The sequence below is a fragment of the Acanthochromis polyacanthus genome, chromosome 1 (genome assembly GCF_021347895.1).
Source record: "Acanthochromis polyacanthus isolate Apoly-LR-REF ecotype Palm Island chromosome 1, KAUST_Apoly_ChrSc, whole genome shotgun sequence".
Lineage (NCBI taxonomy): Eukaryota > Metazoa > Chordata > Actinopteri > Pomacentridae > Acanthochromis > Acanthochromis polyacanthus.
In genome coordinates, this window is record NC_067113.1 from 63,825,901 (window position 1) to 63,843,478 (window position 17,578).

The following is a 17,578-nucleotide window of genomic DNA, read 5'->3' on the forward strand; positions in this document are numbered from 1 at the left end:
TGTTTTTTTGTACTCCACTGACCCAGATGTTAATACTCTTCTTGAAAACGCTGTCACGTTCACACTGATGTTCATCCAAATCAAATTTTATATGCAGAGAAACATTCCTATAAAAATATTCACATACAAGCTGATGTTCCAGACGTTAAAACACTTGAATCAGCAATAAATGAACCATCTCAAATGTCCCAGAATTCTCAGTCACACAAAACTTTGAACTCTCATCATCGATCCACTCGGCCGTGATCACATCTTTTTGAATGTGTCTTTTCTAAGTTCAGTTGCTTAGTTATTGTTATGCCGTCGTTAAAGCTGCAGAAACTAAAAGACTAAAACAGACATTGCAGGTCTCATATTTTTAATATATTATTTCTGGATCAAATGGCAACACATTGTGAAAGACAATGATGAACATGTAGTCTGTAGTCTATGTCAGCACTGCCTGTAGACACCACGGTCCTATTATCACACTTAAACTTGCTTTCTGGCTCTTTATCCAGGTTGTTTTCCCCTGATTAGATCCTTGCTTGTGCCGTTTCTGCTCTCAGACGTGCGTCGCTTTGGATAAAAGCATCTGATAAATGAAATTGTAGAACTGTAGAATTGTAATCGACTTTGCAGTTCCACTCAGCTCTGTGAGGCAATTTAGCATCTTTCAACTGCTTGTTTAGATTCTTCTGGTTTGCTTACTCTTTCAGCTCTCATCACCAATATAGTTTACAAAAGCAGCAGGCAGTGTAAAGCTCTAAAAATATACTGTTTGCATAGCTTTACAGCAATAGATAGCGTGGAAAGTTTGCAACTAAAAGATAAACATGGAGCAGAATTTATTTATGAAAGACTCTTTTTTTCAGTTATATTCAGCAAGTGACCAGAAATTGGCTCCAAATGAATCCTAATGATGTTTATCATTCAACTATACCAATGACATCGATTGTATATAAAAGATGGATGTAGCCTCCAGGTCTAAAAAGTGAACCCAAAGCAGAAATTCCTTAAACATGCGTTCTTTCTAACATCCAGCAGGGGGCGACTCCTTTGGTTGCAAAAAGAAGTCAAGTTGTGCAGAAGTCAATGAAAAAACATGGCTCTACTTCTCAATATATTTATTGCCTCGGTAAGCATTTTGCACAGCAGTTTATGGCCTTGATCGCTGGTTTAAAATCTACTTCAATAACGCATTACTCTGGTCACAATTAGATGAAAATAGCTGATGAAGCACGGCATGTGTTAGGACGTGGCTTGTGACTGACAGGTTGTTACCATATGGACATGCTCGGTGTCGTCACATTCGCAGACAAGAAAAGCACTCAGAGTACACAGTACTCCACCAAGGCTGTTCATTCCCTCATATGGCATTGACAGAGATGCAGCATTTTTTTGTAGAAATGCAGCTTTTGATTATTAGTTATTGATGATCAGAAATCACGGAAACATAGACTGTGTCCATTTAATACAGATGTACCCACAAACAAAATGACCTTCCACTGAGTGCAAACGTGTGTTATCCATGTGTACATTATGTATGGATACCGAATCAAATGACCTAAATATGTAGTGAGTGGCGGGAATTGATGGGACTCAGAAACACCCCCACAATTTAATCAATTGTTCCTTGTATAATTTCCAATGGATAAGTCCTGATAAGTCCACAGTGGTGGATTTGTTGTAGGATCACAATCATGTGATCATCAGCAGGCAGCTGATGTAGTGTTCACCTGTTGTCATGGTTACAGTGACGCCATGCCGCTATCTCGCAATGGTAAAGAAATCTCTAACAAATCCATGGATCCAGACTATAAGCTGCATCACTGCCAAAATCTAATCACTTGCTCCTTGTGTCATGTCTGACCTTCCCTGAAAATTTCATCCAAATCTGTTGATTCGTTTTTTAGTAATGTCGCAAACAGACAGACAGACAGAGAAACCAACACTGATCGTCACATAACTCCACCGTGTTCCTTGTCAGAGTAATAATACACACGTGGACAAAATTGTTGGTACCCCTCAGTTAAAGAAGGAAAAACCCACAATTCTCACTGAAATCACTTGAAACTCACAAAAGTAACAATAAATAAAAATTTATTGAAAATTAAATAATCAAAATCAGCCATCACTTTTGAATTGTTGATTAACATAATTATTTAAAAAAACAAACTAATGAAATAGGGCTGGACAAAAATGATGGTACCCATAACTTAATATTTTGTTGCACAACCTTTTGAGGCAATCACTGCAATTAAACGATTTCTGTATTTGTCAATGAGCGTTCTGCAGCTGTCAACAGGTATTTTGGCCCACTCCTCATGAGCAAACAGCTCCAGTTGTCTCAGGTTTGATGGGTGTCTTCTCCAAATGGCATGTTTCAGCTCCTTCCACATATGTTCAATGGGATTCAGATCTGGGCTCATAGAAGGCCACTTTAGAATAGTCCAACGCTTTTCTCTCAGCCATTCTTGGGTGTTTTTGGCTGTGTGTTTTGGATCGTTGTCCTGTTGGAAGACCCATGACCTGCGACTGAGACCAAGCTTTCTGACACGGGGCAGCACATTTCTCTCCAGAATGCCTTGATAGTCTTCAGATTTCATCGTACCTTGCACACTTTCAAGACACCCTGTGCCAGATGCAGCAAAGCAGCCCCAAAACATTACTGAGCCTCCTCCATGTTTCACCGTAGGGACAGCGTTCTTTTCTTCGTATGCTTGGTTTTTGAGTCTATGAACATAGAGTTGATGTGCCTTACCAAAAAGCTCCAGCTTGGTCTCATCTGTCCAAAGGACATTCTCCCAGAAGCTTTGTGGCTTGTCAACATGCATTTTTGCAAATTCCAGTCTGGCTTTTTTATGAGTTTTTTTCAGCAGTGGTGTCCTCCTCGGTCGTCTCCCATGAAGTCCACTTTGGCTCAAACAACGACGAATGGTGCGATCTGACACTGATGTACCTTGGCCTTGGAGTTCACCTTTAATTTCTTTGGAGGTTGCTCTGGGCTCTTTGGATACAATTCGAACGATCCGTCTCTTCAATTTGTCATCAATTTTCCTCTTGCGGCCACGTCCATGGAGGTTGGCTACTGTCCCGTGGGTCTTGAACTTCTGAATAATATGAGCCACTGTTGTCACAGGAACTTCAAGCTGTTTAGAGATGGTCTTATAGCCTTTACCTTTAAGATGTTTGTCTATAATTTTTTTTCGGATGTCCTGGGACAATTCTCTCCTTCGCTTTCTGTTGTCCATGTTCAGTGTGGTACACACCTTTTCACCAAACAGCAGGGTGACTACTTGTCTCCCTTTAAATAGGCAGACTGACTGATTATGAGTTTGGAAACACCTGCGATGTCAATTAAATGACACACCTGAGTTAATCATGTCACTCTGGTCAAATAATTTTCAATCTTTTATAGAGGTACCATCATTTTTGTCCAGGCCTGTTTCATTTGTTTGTTTTTTTAAATAATTATGTTAATCAACAATTCAAAAGTAATGGCTGTTTTTGATTATTTAATTTTCAATAAATTTTTATTTATTGTTACTTTTGTGAGTTTCAAGTGATTTCAATGAGAATTGTGAGTTTTTCCTTCTTTAACTGAGGGGTACCAACAATTTTGTCCACGTGTGTATCTTGTGTCTGCAGTAGAGGAGGCTGCAGTTTCAGTTTTACAAGTTTATTCCACACAAAATACTACTTTCTGTCCATTTACTGATAGTTCTAAAGCTTTATTTCACCCAAACTGTCATTTCTAACAAAAAAGGTATAAGTTTAAATGAGTATTCCACTTAAAACTGTCTTTTTTTCTTCTTCTTTATTTGTATCTGTGGGCTACAAAAGCTAGCTCCTCTTTGGCGTAAACAAGTGATCACGATGTTATCTGGCTCAAAACAGAACTAATGAAAAACAAGGTACTAGAAATACAGTCCTGAAAATGCAAACACAGGCTACTCCGAAGAGTCCAACCCCTAACTCATCACATCTGTGTCAAAGATGTCGATGGTGGCGGCTAAATGTCAAACTCCACAAACCAATTGGTGACGTGATTTTGGCTACATCCGTCTTTTATATACAGTCTTTGGCAGATAAGAAACTGTTTGTTCACTTGTTTAGAAAATGTGTCATTGTTGTGTTTACAGCTTGTTTCTGCGTACTCCAAGTGGCCAGAAATCCAGTTACTGAATCTTACATGAAATCGTAAGAGTTCTTTTGGTTATGTATTCAGACCAAGAAAACAAGGAACCTGTATGTTTAATGGGGTATTAAGTTCTGCTATATTTTTTTTAGCTAATTAGAGCTGATATATCTTGACATTTGATCATTAAACACTGCATCTATAACCTTCCAATATATATAGTATATAGCTTCATTTGTGTCCTACCTGGTAACTACAGGCAGGGGTGTCATGCTCATTTCACTAAACTCTTTCTTCTTGTTATCTTGATAGTTTTTGGTTAAATTTTAGAGGATCAACAGTTGAATTGGAAACGGAATGATTTGCACTTTGTACTCCAATAAGCCCCTGTTGCTGCTGTGAGTCCTGCTCAGTGTCAGAGCAGTCAAACACATCACATGTGATCACGGCCAGGCAGGAGCTTAACAAGTTCTGAATCCAGTCATAAAGGCCTGCAAGAGAAACCAGTCAGAAAATATATGTTCTCCTTTCAGGAAACTTTTGTTCTTCTGTCAGTTGGCCAGGAATCACCTCACCCTCAGTGTATCATAACCATTATTGATACAAGAGAGAGATCGTGGTTTATTTACATGAAAACTATGTAGATTATTACTTTAAAGTGTGCATACTTGTGTGTAACATTTGTTTGTCCTTTGCATAGAGACCACCCAGCAGTCTCTCCATCTCCACAGCCAGTTTTCAGTCCAGGTGAGTGCTGCAGGTTCCAACAAGTGAGTTAAAGCTGCATCCTATGGCGTATTGCTGCACTTGTGTAGCGGCCCCGTGGAGGTTCCTCCTGCGTTATGGCGTTGAGGTGATGCCCTGTCCTCCTCTCTGCAGCCTTCAGCCTCTCTTGCAGCTCCTGGGCCTCCTGCTCGGCCTTGCGTGTTGCCTTTCTGGCGTTCCTCAGGGAGCGTTTCACCTTGCGAACGCGCTCCTTCAGCTGCCGGTTCCTCCTCTCGGCCGCGGCCAGACGCTCCTGCAGCTTCCGGCCTTGTTCCTCCTCCTCAAACAGCGCCGCCTGCACCGAAGAGCACAGCAGCTGGAGGCAGGACAGAGGGGAGAACAGTGTTGTTAGTTAGCATAAAGGAAGGGCTGTTTTCTTTACAGGCTAACCAAACTGTTGTAAACTACCAGCTGACAAGATGGCAGCTGCTTTTGTAGTGTGGGAGTACTGATAATGGGATTTTCCCAGCAGCTTCTGTGAGAAAATGAAGAAAACATTAGTCTTTAGATCTCAACAGTGCTGATATTTCTCTATATAGCTTTTGTTGTTCTTCCTCCAAGAAACCCAACATGTTTAGAAGGAAGGGGGAGGAAACAAAGTGGAGGTCTTGACCCCTCAGTATTTACATTTAGCCACACATGATTCCCACTCCCTGTTCAACAACAGGGTTGTCTGTGTAACATAAATGCATCACCCCATAAACCTCCCATCCCTCTCTGACAATGTGAGGGTCACATACTTTTATATTTCCAGGGCCCTCATTTTCCATGCTGTTGGTGGACCAGAGCTGACCTGAACCAACAGGCGAACAGGGGTGAGTGCCTTCAGAGTCCCAGAGGGGAGTCAGTGTGTTTTGCTTCACTCAGTGTATAAATGCACTTTGCCAGAAGGAACATGCACTACTGTTTAAAAGTTTGGGGTCACCTGGCAATTTCATGTTTTCCATGAAAACTCACACTTTTGTTCATGTGCTAACATAACTGCACAAGGGTTTTCTAATCATCAATGAGCCTTTCAACACCATTAGCTAACACAATGTAGCATTAGAACACAGGAGTGATGGTTGATGGAAATGTTCCTCTGTACCCCTATGGAGATATTCCATTAAAAATCAGCCGTTTCCAGCTACAATAGTCATTTACCACATTAACAATGTCTATATGTGATCCGGCATAAGGGGATGTGGCATTTTATTTCTGTGTTTTGTTTGCTTTGCATGTATTTATGGTTTATTGGGTTGCTGTGTGTTTTGAGTTTATAGACCTTTTCGCAGTGACGTCAGAGTCTGGGACACGTGACCATACCTTCCTTAGCAACGCACGCCACCATTTTAAGAGGGGGCAACAAAGTCATTAGCAACCGTGATTTGACCGCCGAAACCACACGGTTTTGACCCGGAGAAAAACGTCTGGTGATTATTTCGGAAATCTTGAGCCAAAACCCAAGCTACGGTATAAAGAAAAAATAGAACTGGTTGGTTTGCGGTCATGTCCGTACCAAATTGCATTGGGATCATGGGAAAACGACCCTACTACGTGTCCAGATCTTCTTTGGCACTCCATTTACGAGTACCTTATCAACAGCCCAAGCATCCACACAATGGAGAAGATGAAGACTTATAAAAGCCTGGACTCATACGTTGTCTTTGAGGTATGCTTATATTTATACGTTTTTGTGCATACAGGTCAATGTCAGAATGATAAATGCCTTGTAAGATATGGCTACACCAGCTCCGCTATGCTAAGCTAATGTTAAGCTAACGGGGTGAGCCATTACACCTTTTAATTTCAAGTGGAAGTAGTGTATGTATATTCGTTAGATGTGCATTATCAAAACTAAGAGTCAGATACCTGTAAATGAGCTCTACCCACCCTAGGCCCAAGGGTATGAGGTGCTAACAATAATGAGGACAATGCTTCTGATTACAGCATAGTAGTTAGCAGAACGAAAGGGAGGAGAGAAGGTTTAAAAATAGCAGTGTGAGTAGAAAGACCCCTGACTTTTTGTGGGAAGCACAGCTAGCACTAGCCTAAGCTAAGTAGCTAGCCCTCAACATTACAGATAATTATAGACATCATAAGCTGCAGTCAATTCCAGCCACTTTCAGTACAAAAAAAATCGCTAATATTTGTAAATAAAAATATGACGGACGCGCATCGCGAGGTGCATTTCCTTGAAAATGACCTATTCGTGGATTATATACCGACTTCAAGACATGTTTTGGACAAAATATGTTACTGGCTTGTGTCATCTGGATGTAAAAGGTTGGATTATGGCCGTTTTTTGTGCAATATTTTCATCTGTGTCTAATAATGAATCCGGAAATGTGAGTCGCGCTGTGTATGTTGAAGCCGGGTATAGAGAACGGATGGATGGATATTCGTTGTTTGTCGGACAAATGTGTTTTTCTTACCCGCTGTGGTAATCACATCTGAAAGTGGTTTATACCGGCGGATTCATGAGAATCTAAACTTTCCATCGGCGTATGGTGTTTGTATAATCACGTTTGCAGTTTCAGACATTTAGCAAATTGCTTATGCAGATTTCAAAGTGTACCGCGGGCGGGACACTGAAGCGCAACTGGTTAAGCTTATTAATTAATAATTTCAGAAAATCAGTTAAGGGGTAATAATTTCATGAAACACAACATACCATTGACGAAATACTGACTGCAAACATAGGACCATTTTGACTGTGGGCTCCATGTGGTTCCATTATTGTTAATCCGCCTCAATGCTGTGAGCCATAAACTCCTTTTCTGGCCCTTTTCAGTCGGAATCCTGTAAAAGGAAATGTTCTTGTTGCTCCATGACTGAGAACTACAGCCAAAAACAGCGCAGGTTTTGGGCATATCTGCTTTTGGTCGTTCAAATCGGGAGGGAAACGTGGGAAAGTAATGGTCGTCAAGGCAAAGCATACCCCTCTTAAAATGGCGGAATCGTGTTGCTAGGGCCGGTGACCGGCGGTGACGTTCGATGATGACGTTTCGGAAAAAGGTCTATTTGCATGTGTAATTAGTCGTTGCCATGACCACCCCAAATCACGTGATGTTTTTCCCCAATCACTGAGGCTGTGTCCGAAATCGCATACTAACGTACTACTCATACTAAGTGTGACGTCAAAATAAGTATGTAGGGCGTTCACATTAGATAGTATAAAAAGATTGAGTACGTGAGAAATACCCGGATGCATACGATATCCAGAAAATTTTTTAAGTATGCGCGGTCACCACACTAGTCATACTCAACCGCCCCATAATGCTTTGCGAGCTATCCACCGAAATGCAAGCCTCCGCGGGATCTGTGGCCGGACCGGGGCGATTTTTATTTTATTTTATGTGGTTAAGTAGTCATCCTAATCACCCCACAGATTTGAGAAATAGGCGTTTTCTGACCAACGTTTTAAATTTGTCAGACGCCTCACAACGTGCTACTGAATGCTAGCAGCTAGTAGCAGCAGCTCGCTTAGCATACAGAACAAGTAGCAGCTACCTCCAGTAGCCTGCAGCTACAATTGAAACGATTCGCATAATCTGGCTAATAACTGCATGAAGAGTGCCGCCTTGAAATTGCCACATTAATTATGCGACTGTTTGTTCGCGTAAAATCGACCTGAAGCCGGCATTCAGCCGAGATATTTGACAGCCGTACTTCCGGTTTTTGTCGTCGGAGGTTTGAAATGCATTATGGGAAACGGAGTAGTATACTACAGTGTGAACGGTTGGCATTCTAATCATACTTATAGTACGGAGTATACAGTATATACTCATTGAGAATGTAGTACGTTAGTATGCCATTTCGGACACAGCCTGAGTCCCAGGCGATCACTCTCAGCTGTGCGTGATTGAAGCCAGGGGACAATAAAGCAGCTGAACAGGAGCAGCAGAGGGAAGCCGACACCAAGGGAAGAGCAGCGGAGAGGCGCCAAGGGCGACAAGCCACATCGCAACCGTCCGAGAGGGATGAAGGAAAGGCACACGTACCAGAGACCGCAAGTGTTACGACGTGATTCACACGCAGCGGCAGGGAAAAGTCCCTGCCTGCCGTGTAAGTACCGAGAGAGAAAGTAGTAGCACTTGGCGGACACGAGCTAAGCTGACGCTGTTGTTGTACGAGGCTGAATCCCAAACCGCCCCCTACACACTCCCCCTCCACTACCGAGTGTCACTCCAAAAGAAGTCACACTCGCAGCTGTGGAGGGCACCTATTATTGAAGGGGGAGGGTATAAATACGATCGTCAGGAATGGGATGCCCTGTCGCCTCACCGGAAAAACGGAAGACGTCATCGCCATGGTAACACAAAGACGCCTACTGTGCATGGCTGTAGCGCTATGGCACAGGTTGCAACTAACAAGGATCGCTGCTGCTTCCAGAAGACAAAAGCATCCCACTTTTTTCACTCACATGTTTTCCAGTCCTATTATCTGGAATTTCAAATCCAACAAATGAATAAATGAATTCTGTCAGTTGTGTTCAAATTTTAAGGTGTCAGGGGGTGCACAATTAAATCAAACGTCAGCAGAGAAGAAGATTTATTTCTTTTGATTTATCTTTTTGCACCACTCTTTGTGATGTTCTGTCAGTGTGAAAAAGGCGTGGGAGAAATAAAGGACGCATGTGGAACTCACATCAATATGTTTGTTTCCTCCTCCATTTCGACGTTGCACTTCCTGAAAAAGTTGTCCAGAGTGAGCATCGATGCAGACTCGCTATTTAAGGGCTGAACAGTCCACTCCCCCTCCGCACTACGCAGTTTGGGACGGCCCTTAATATGGAGGACCCTCCGCGGGAACGTGCAAACGGAGGGGTAGTGTGTAGTGATGGGACGATGATACCTCAAGGAGTGTATTGACACACTAAACAAACTGTGTCGGCACTGTATTGATACTGTGTTGGTCACCCAATAGTGACGCCTGCAGTAGTTATAAAATCATTGCAGGTAAAGAAATTCCTTGTTCGTGTAAATGCTAAAACTGAGTTGGTATGTAAAATATAGCAAATTGGAGTAAAAAATCGGAGTTACAATTTTTTAACTTATGTGCACATTTGTCAACTTAACTGTTAAATCATATGAAATAAAAGACAAAAAAGTGATTAGTTCATGAATTTTTATTGAGAAACAAAAGTTTTTGGAGTGTCTTTGCTCCCAGGCGATTTCTCCTCTTACACACCAGCTCCCCAGCCTTGGAAAATACTCTTTCGCATGGTACAGACGGTGATGGTGAGCAGAGAGTTTTAAGTGCAAGTTGATGAAGATGTGGGTATATTTTCTGGTTCCATTTCCAATATTGCAAAGGATCTTGGTTTCTGGGTGTGTTTGTTTCTGCCAGGTAGCGTTGGACTTCAATAATGGAGTCAGCTGTTGCGTTCCTCGTCTTCTGGGTCTCTGCAACCTCCATATCTAAAGTTTTCCAGAGATTGTGCCCTAAAAAAATAGTTAATCATTACTTTATTATCACATGATATATCATATCACAAAGTGCCACAGAAATGTATTTTCATACCTGAACTGGGTTCTGACCCATGTGAAGAGCGAGGCTCTTCTTCTCCTGGGTCAGGCTCTTGGCTCCTTATTTCTTCTGCACATTCTGACTGCAGTCTCTTCACCGCTTCACTTGCCTTTTGCTGACTAACAAATCCATTCTTTTTAAATCTGGGATCTAACAGAGTTGCCAGAGTCATCACACTGAGAGATTCCATGCCGCAAATAGTGTCAGTTAGCCGCTTCCTCAGGTTTTCAGCCAGTTGCTGAGCAGCTGTTTTTGTCACTGTTGTGGCCTGACGTTGAAGCTCAATGTGGAGCATTCTCATCATGGGAATGACCTTCGACCCAGAGACCCTTTTTTCCTCAGACAGTTCTCTTGTAGCTTGGTCAAAAGGAGCAAGAACCCTGAGCATCTCTTCAATGATCTGACATTCTTCTGGAGTCAGTGGAGTGATGTCAGGTTTTAATGAGGCCAGTGACACCCAGACTGCCTCCTTCTGCTCAGTCATTCTTTCAAACATTTGGTAGGTACTGTTCCATCGTGTTGGCACCTCGTTTATTAATTTATGGCCCGGTGTTCCCAGCTGTTGCTGTATTTGAGTGAGCTTCTCTTTAGCAGTCACGCTCGATCGAAAGTATGTCACAATGTGTCGTGTTTTGTTGCGTATTTCAGTTATTGTTGGGATTTGATCACATGATTTTCTCACAATTAAATTCAGGGAATGGGCTATACAAATGGTATGCCGTATTTGCAGCATTCGAGCACATGCAGTCATGTTTGCTGCTGCATCAGTGACAAGACACCTGACCTTTCCTGCTATGCCCCACTCCTCCATGAGGCTCCTTTTAACCGTGGCAATGTTTTCTGCAGTGTGTTTCTGAGGAAAATGCTGCACTGCCAAGACTGATGAATGGAGTTCATGGCTTTCTTTGTCCACATAGTGGCCAGTAACAGCTAGATATGCCTCCATATTCATAGACGTCCACATATCAGCTGTTAAAGTAACAGCAACGGCACTCTGGAGGTCCTTTTTGGTTTTCTCCTTTTCCTCCTCATATCTCTGGCTCACCAAGTCCTTGATGGTCTGAAAATAACCATACAAATACTGTTACACCAATAAAATATAGTTATATAGTTAGTACAAACATATAATAAAGATTCTTAAACATACCTTCCTGCTTGGTAGAGTATATGAGGGTACAATAAGCTTCAGGAGCTCCCTGAATCCCTCATTTTCAACAAAGCTGAGTGGCTGACAGTCTTTGATGATCATATTGACCACTGCCTCATCCACTGCTTGCTTGTTAGGAACTGCAAGCCAAAAGGAACTATTTTGTCAAAAGCTTAATAAAAGGACTGTAATTTTTACAAACAATATCAAATAAACATAAGACGACATGGTGTTGTAGTGGTTAGCACTGTCGCCTCACAGCAAGAGGGTTGGAGGTTCGATACCAGGCCTGGAGCCTGTCTGTTTGCATGCATGTTTTTTTTTAGCACAATTTTTAGAGAGAATTTCAACATACCTGGGGTACTCTCACGAGTATCTGCCAATTCTTCATTGCCATGCCGAGCTCTATAATGCCTCAGCATTGATGAAGTGCTCTTATTGATATAAGATAGCTCTGTGGAGCAGAGCCGACACTTCACCTACAATAACAAAAAAAGTTAATTTATCTGAAAACAATTCAAACCTCTTACCAGAACATTGCATTCACTTGTTAAAAAAATAGACACCCTATCTCATGATTACGAGATCGGGATCTCATAATTACATGATAACATGAATAAAGCAACTGTAAGGCTCTTTAACTGACTATCATATGTATCACAGGTCATTCACTTGATAAACTGATAAAGTGAGTGCAATGCGCCACCGTAAAAAATAGTATATAAAGGAGACAAAGATTTACCTTGTTTGGCGTCACGAGATCAAAATTATTCCACACCGGGGAAAACTTCCTAGAACGATCCGTGATCAAGCAAAACTCCATCCGACAAACCCACGACATGTTGATACAGTTTGTTTCCTGATAAACACACTTTGGCGCGGCACATCCAAACGATACAGTTCCTGTATCGGTCACGTGATTCTTTCTTAAAGCAATACACACACCGATACGAGGTTTCCCTCTTGAGCTCTCGGCACAGTGCTGATGCACCAGTGTCGCTCGTCCCATCACTAGTAGTGTGTAGGGGGCGGTTTGGGATTCAGCCCGAGACTCCTTTCACATGACATATGCATACTTAATTAGGCAGCTGCGCGCGCAGACCCGGTTCAAAACAAAGCCTGTTTACCTGGCCAAGTCGTGATATTGCAAGCATATATTACGCTAAATATGTCTTCTTATTGTGCTGTCGGCTGTCAGAATCGTAGCAAAGCAGGTGATATGGCAGCTGTGACAGCGACCAGATGGAACTTGCTTTGTTACCGCGGCTAAACGTTTGGTTTACTTAATACTGATTTCCGTGTTCTCCGGAGCAGTCGTTACGTTGATATCACAGTTCCTGCTGATGTACCGGAGAAGCCCTGAGCCCGTTAGCAGTGCAGTGCAGTATGTCAAAGTAGTGCCTGATAACGCATTGAAGGATTACTTTAATCCGTTGCGCTTCAGTGTCCTGCCCGTGGTACATTTTGAGATCTGCATAAGCAATTTCCTAAATGTCTGAAACTGCAAACGCGATTTTACAAACACTATACGCCGATGGAAAGCTTAGATTTTCATGAATCCGCTGGTATAAACCACTTTCTGTCACGGACTGAGCAGGTGGACCCGAGCAGAAAGCCACACTACCAGGGCTGGCTGAATGCAAGTGGTTTATTGTTGGGGGTGAAAATGGTGGCTAGGTGGGGGAAAACCAGGGTGTAGGAGCGGGGGGTCACGGGCAGGAGTGGGGGTCAGGCAAGAGTGGGGGGGGTCCAGGCAAGAGTGGGGGGGGTCCAGGCAAGAGTGGGGGGGTCCAGGCAGGAGAAACTGGTGAAGGCTTGTCGGGGAGAGCCGGAGGGGAAGGAGGATGGCGGGGGATCCCGGACAGCTGAACTGAGGGAGGCAGGAGAAAACAAGGTCAGAAATTATGGCAGGAACTCAAAAACAGATCGTGTAGAGGGCTAGAGAGCAAACCAAACTGCGTGGTTCTTGTTTAACACTCTGGCAGGGAGTGGAAGGCTGAGCCGGTACTTATTGCAGAGGTGAGTCGTTAGTGAATGATCGTCAGCTGTCCGGGAGCCATGGAGATAGTTGATTGCCTGAGTGGAGTCAGCTTGAGAAGCTAGACTCTACTCAGGCACCGAGCTGCAGGGGAAAGACAGGGCAGAGGAGCGGATGGGAGACAACCAGACAGACAGGACAGAGGAGCGGAACTGTGACAGCACCCCCCCTCAACGGGCGCCTCCCGGCGCCCCATGGACCCAACCAAACCCACCGGGGCAACCAAGGAGCAGACAGAGACACGCATACAGACATAGGGACCAGACGGAACAGAAGGGACCAAAAGGACAGGAAGGGCAGAAAACAAGGGGAACAGACGGGAGGGACCGAAACGACAGGAGGGACGGAAGGACAGGAGGGAGGGAAGGACAGGAGGGAGGGAAGGACAGGAGGGAGAGAAATGGGAGAGGGACTGAACTAAGACTGGACTGAACTGAGTGGAGCTGAGCGAAGCTGAGGACTGGACTGAGACTGAGCTGAGCGAAGCTGAGGACTGGACTGAGACTGAGCTGAGCGAAGCTGAGGACTGGACCGGACTGAACTGAGAGCAGGGCAGGACGGGGACTGGACCGGACTGAACTGAGAGCAGGGCAGGACGGGGACTGGACCGGACTGAACTGAGAGCAGGGCAGGACGAGGACTGGACCGGACTGAACTGAGAGCAGGGCAGGACGGGGACTGGGCTGGCCAGACAGTAGCTCCGGGGGTCGGCCCGAAGGCAGAACTGTCCGGGAATGGACAGGGCGGAGGGTCCGCTCCGGAGGACGGACCGTAGGCTGGACAGGCCGGGGATGGACAGGGCGGAGGGTCCGCTCCGGAGGCTGGACAGGCCGGGGATGGACAGGGCGGAGGGTCCGCTCCGGAGGCTGGACAGGCCGGGGATGGACAGGGCGGAGGGTCCGCTCCGGAGGGCGGTGGGTCCGTTCCGGCGGGCGGACCGTAGGTCGGACTGGCTGGGGATGAGTGGGCCGGAGGGTCCGTTCCGGTGGGCGGAGGGTCCGTTCCGGCGGGCGGACCGTAGGTCGGACTGGCTGGGGATGAGTGGGCCTGAGGGTCCTCTTCAGAGGGTGACCTGGAGGCGGGACCGGCCGAAGCTGGACTCGCCGGAGGGTCCGCCTCCGGCGGACGGCCCGGGGGCCGGACAGGACGGAGGGTCGGGTCTGGAGGGGACCCGACCCTCTGGCAGGGAGTGGAAGGCTGAGCCGGTACTTATTGCAGAGGTGAGTCGTTAGTGAATGATCGTCAGCTGTCCGGGAGCCATGGAGATAGTTGATTGCCTGAGTGGAGTCAGCTTGAGAAGCTAGACTCCACTCAGGCACCGAGCTGCAGGGGAAAGACAGGGCAGAGGAGCGGATGGGAGACAACCAGACAGAGACAGGGCAGAGGAGCGGATGGGAGACAACCAGACAGACAGACAGACAGGACAGAGGAGCGGAACTGTGACACTTTCAGATGTGATTACCACAGCGGGTAATATAAACACATTTGTCCGACAAACCAGAATATCCATCTATCCGTTCTCTATTCACGGCTTCAACGTACACAGCGCGACTCACATTTCCGGGTTCATCATTACACACAGATGAAAATATTGCACAAAAAACGGCCGTAATCCAATCTTGCATCGTGCAATTTCCTAAACGCTATCTTTCTGTTCTTGTTCAGGGAACTCCGAAACACCCCAGTCGTCAGACACTGGCTCACCCATTAAATTAAAGTGGAATGTACATACATATACTGGATTTATAATTCATTTAAAATTGTTATCATTGAAAGAAAATGCTTTTCTTTCAAAAAAAAAAGGGGGCACTTCTAAGTGACTTCAAACTCTTGAACAGAAGTGTATAGATACTAGAACAGTGGTTCTCAACCCTGTTCCTCAGGACCCACTGTCCTGCATGTTTTAGATGCTTCCCTGCTCCAACACACCTGATTCAAATGATCAGCTCGTCATCAAGCCTCTGCAGAAGCCTGATGATGACCTGATCATTTGAGTCAGGTGTGTTGGAGCAGGGAAGCATCTAAAACATGCAGGACAGTGGGTCCTGAGGAACAGGGTTGAGAACCTTTGTACTAGAATATTCTATAAATGGGCACCATGTTCTGTGCATACAGTATTTGTCACATTTTGCAAACAAATGCACTGTGTAGTGGTGTCAGGCGAGGTCAGGGCTGTTGTTCTTCTAGCTTGTCAGTTTTACAAACACAGTATAAGTTCCAAAAAGTTTCCTATGTGAAAACTGTAATGGCAAAGTTGTACTGTTCCAAAAAAGCAACAACTATGGTCTCAACAAATTTTCTAGTTTAAAAACTATGGTTGATTTCCGTAAGATAATCTGATATTTCAGGAAGTACAATTGGTGAGAAGATAGTTTGTGTATGTTAGGCATGCAACTAAAACCTGTCAAAATTTTTAGCTTAGGCTAAATACTGCAACAAGGAAACAGCTAGCTAGCTATCTTGAAAGTCCAAAACTATCTTACGAAAGCATTTCTAAAGCACACTAATAAGCATATTGTCTTTTTGTTGTTGTTCTTGTTGTTATTTAATCTGTCCACAAACTTAAGTGTAAAACTGACAAATTCCAACAAGGCTAGCTAAATTTTTCAGTCTTTATACTAAACCGGGGGGGGGGAATCACACAGTTACTGATGTGCTAATGCTGGTGGTCCTGATTTAACCCTCCTGTTGTCCTCATTTATGGGCACCAAAAAATATTGTTTTATTGTCTGAAAAAAATCCCAAAATTCAGCAAAATAATATCCCCAAATTTCTGAAATTTTGCGAAACCTTCAGGAATTCCTTAAAAGTTTCCCTTAAAAGTTTTATTGTTTAAAAAAAATCCCCCAAATTTGCCAAGAAAATTCTAGTAAAAAAATAGTTAAAATCTTCCAAAAAAATCTTAAAAACATCTAACATGATTACATGTATATCAGTAAAATTCTTACTGATATTCAAAAAAATCAACCAAAATCCAGCAAATTTTGCTGGATTTTGGTAGATTTTTTTTTTGTTGAATATTCAAACATTTTTAACATTTTCTTTTTTTCCTCCAAAAAAATGTTGAAAATGTGGACATCAGAAGTTTCACTGTGAAAACATTTTTTTCCACATTTTCAGACTTTAAAACGGGTCAATTTTGACCTGCAGGATGACATGAGGGTTAAACAAAACTAAAGCTCTGAAGGTTATTTTTATTACTAGACAGGATTTATATGGTGGAAAAAGTCACTCAGTTATTAGACGTCTCAGCTTAGTTGAATTATACTGCATTGGCACAGACACATGCTAATATTGCAGAAGCTGCAGCATAATGATCAATATAACGGAAGATGATAGGTGATGTTGCTTTAAGTTTCAAAATTAATCTGAGTTGACCTCTTGTTACACTCTCTTCTTTATACAGACAAAAAAAACTGAGTTTGTCTTTCAGTTCTGTCATGAAGAGAACCAACAGGCCTCATCCTCATACTGAGCAGAAGGTCTTTCAGTTCTTAATCGGGGTCATGTTGAAACTTACAGTGTCCTTCATGTTTTAGCTGCTATTTTACACAAGGAGGAAATAAGTTGCTGTTTTCTGGTGCTTTTGTACCAGTGTGTTCAGAGATTTTATCTTGTGCTCGTGAGGTTATCGAGGTCTTCTCAGCATACGCAAAGCTGGAAATTAAAAATGTCATTCAAATATATTAACTGCTTTTCCTCTGACATAATGGTAGTGGACAAGCTCAGAATATCCTGCTAATCATGTTCAATGACAGACATACCAACAGAAATCATAAAGAAATCTATCACCTGCTTCTATTCTAGTTATGTTCTGTATTTTAATGATGGTGGTCCTACTTTCTGCAGAATACCTTACAAAGAGATCATTGAGGCACTTGTAATGCCTGTGGAACCATTTTTCATTTAAAGACTGTTAAATACTAGTAGTACTTGCTGTTTTGTAGAGTCCTTGAATGTCCAGACATAACCACATGCTACATCGTAAACTGAAAAT

General features: G+C 43.5%; 1 protein-coding gene and 2 long non-coding RNA genes across 3 annotated transcripts in view; 1 reads left to right on the forward strand and 2 right to left on the reverse strand.

Annotated features, from left to right (window-relative positions):
- Window positions 1–70: 70 nt before the first annotated feature.
- ccdc3a (coiled-coil domain containing 3a) overlaps window positions 71–17,578 on the reverse strand; it is a 41,556-nt gene continuing 24,048 nt past the window's right edge. The window contains exon 3 of the mRNA XM_051954496.1: window positions 71–5,201. Coding sequence (XP_051810456.1) covers window positions 4,896–5,201 — 306 coding nt within the window. The 3' untranslated portion in view covers window positions 71–4,895. The remainder of the gene's footprint in view (window positions 5,202–17,578) is intronic.
- On the forward strand, window positions 5,210–9,980 carry LOC127535888 (uncharacterized). Its single transcript, XR_007944770.1, has 2 exons — window positions 5,210–5,700; window positions 8,720–9,980. It is a non-coding gene; the product is annotated as an uncharacterized LOC127535888 (long non-coding RNA).
- On the reverse strand, window positions 11,302–12,018 carry LOC127535869 (uncharacterized). The gene is made up of 3 exons (XR_007944754.1): window positions 11,899–12,018; window positions 11,544–11,683; window positions 11,302–11,456 (listed from the first exon to the last, which is right to left on the reverse strand). It is a non-coding gene; the product is annotated as an uncharacterized LOC127535869 (long non-coding RNA).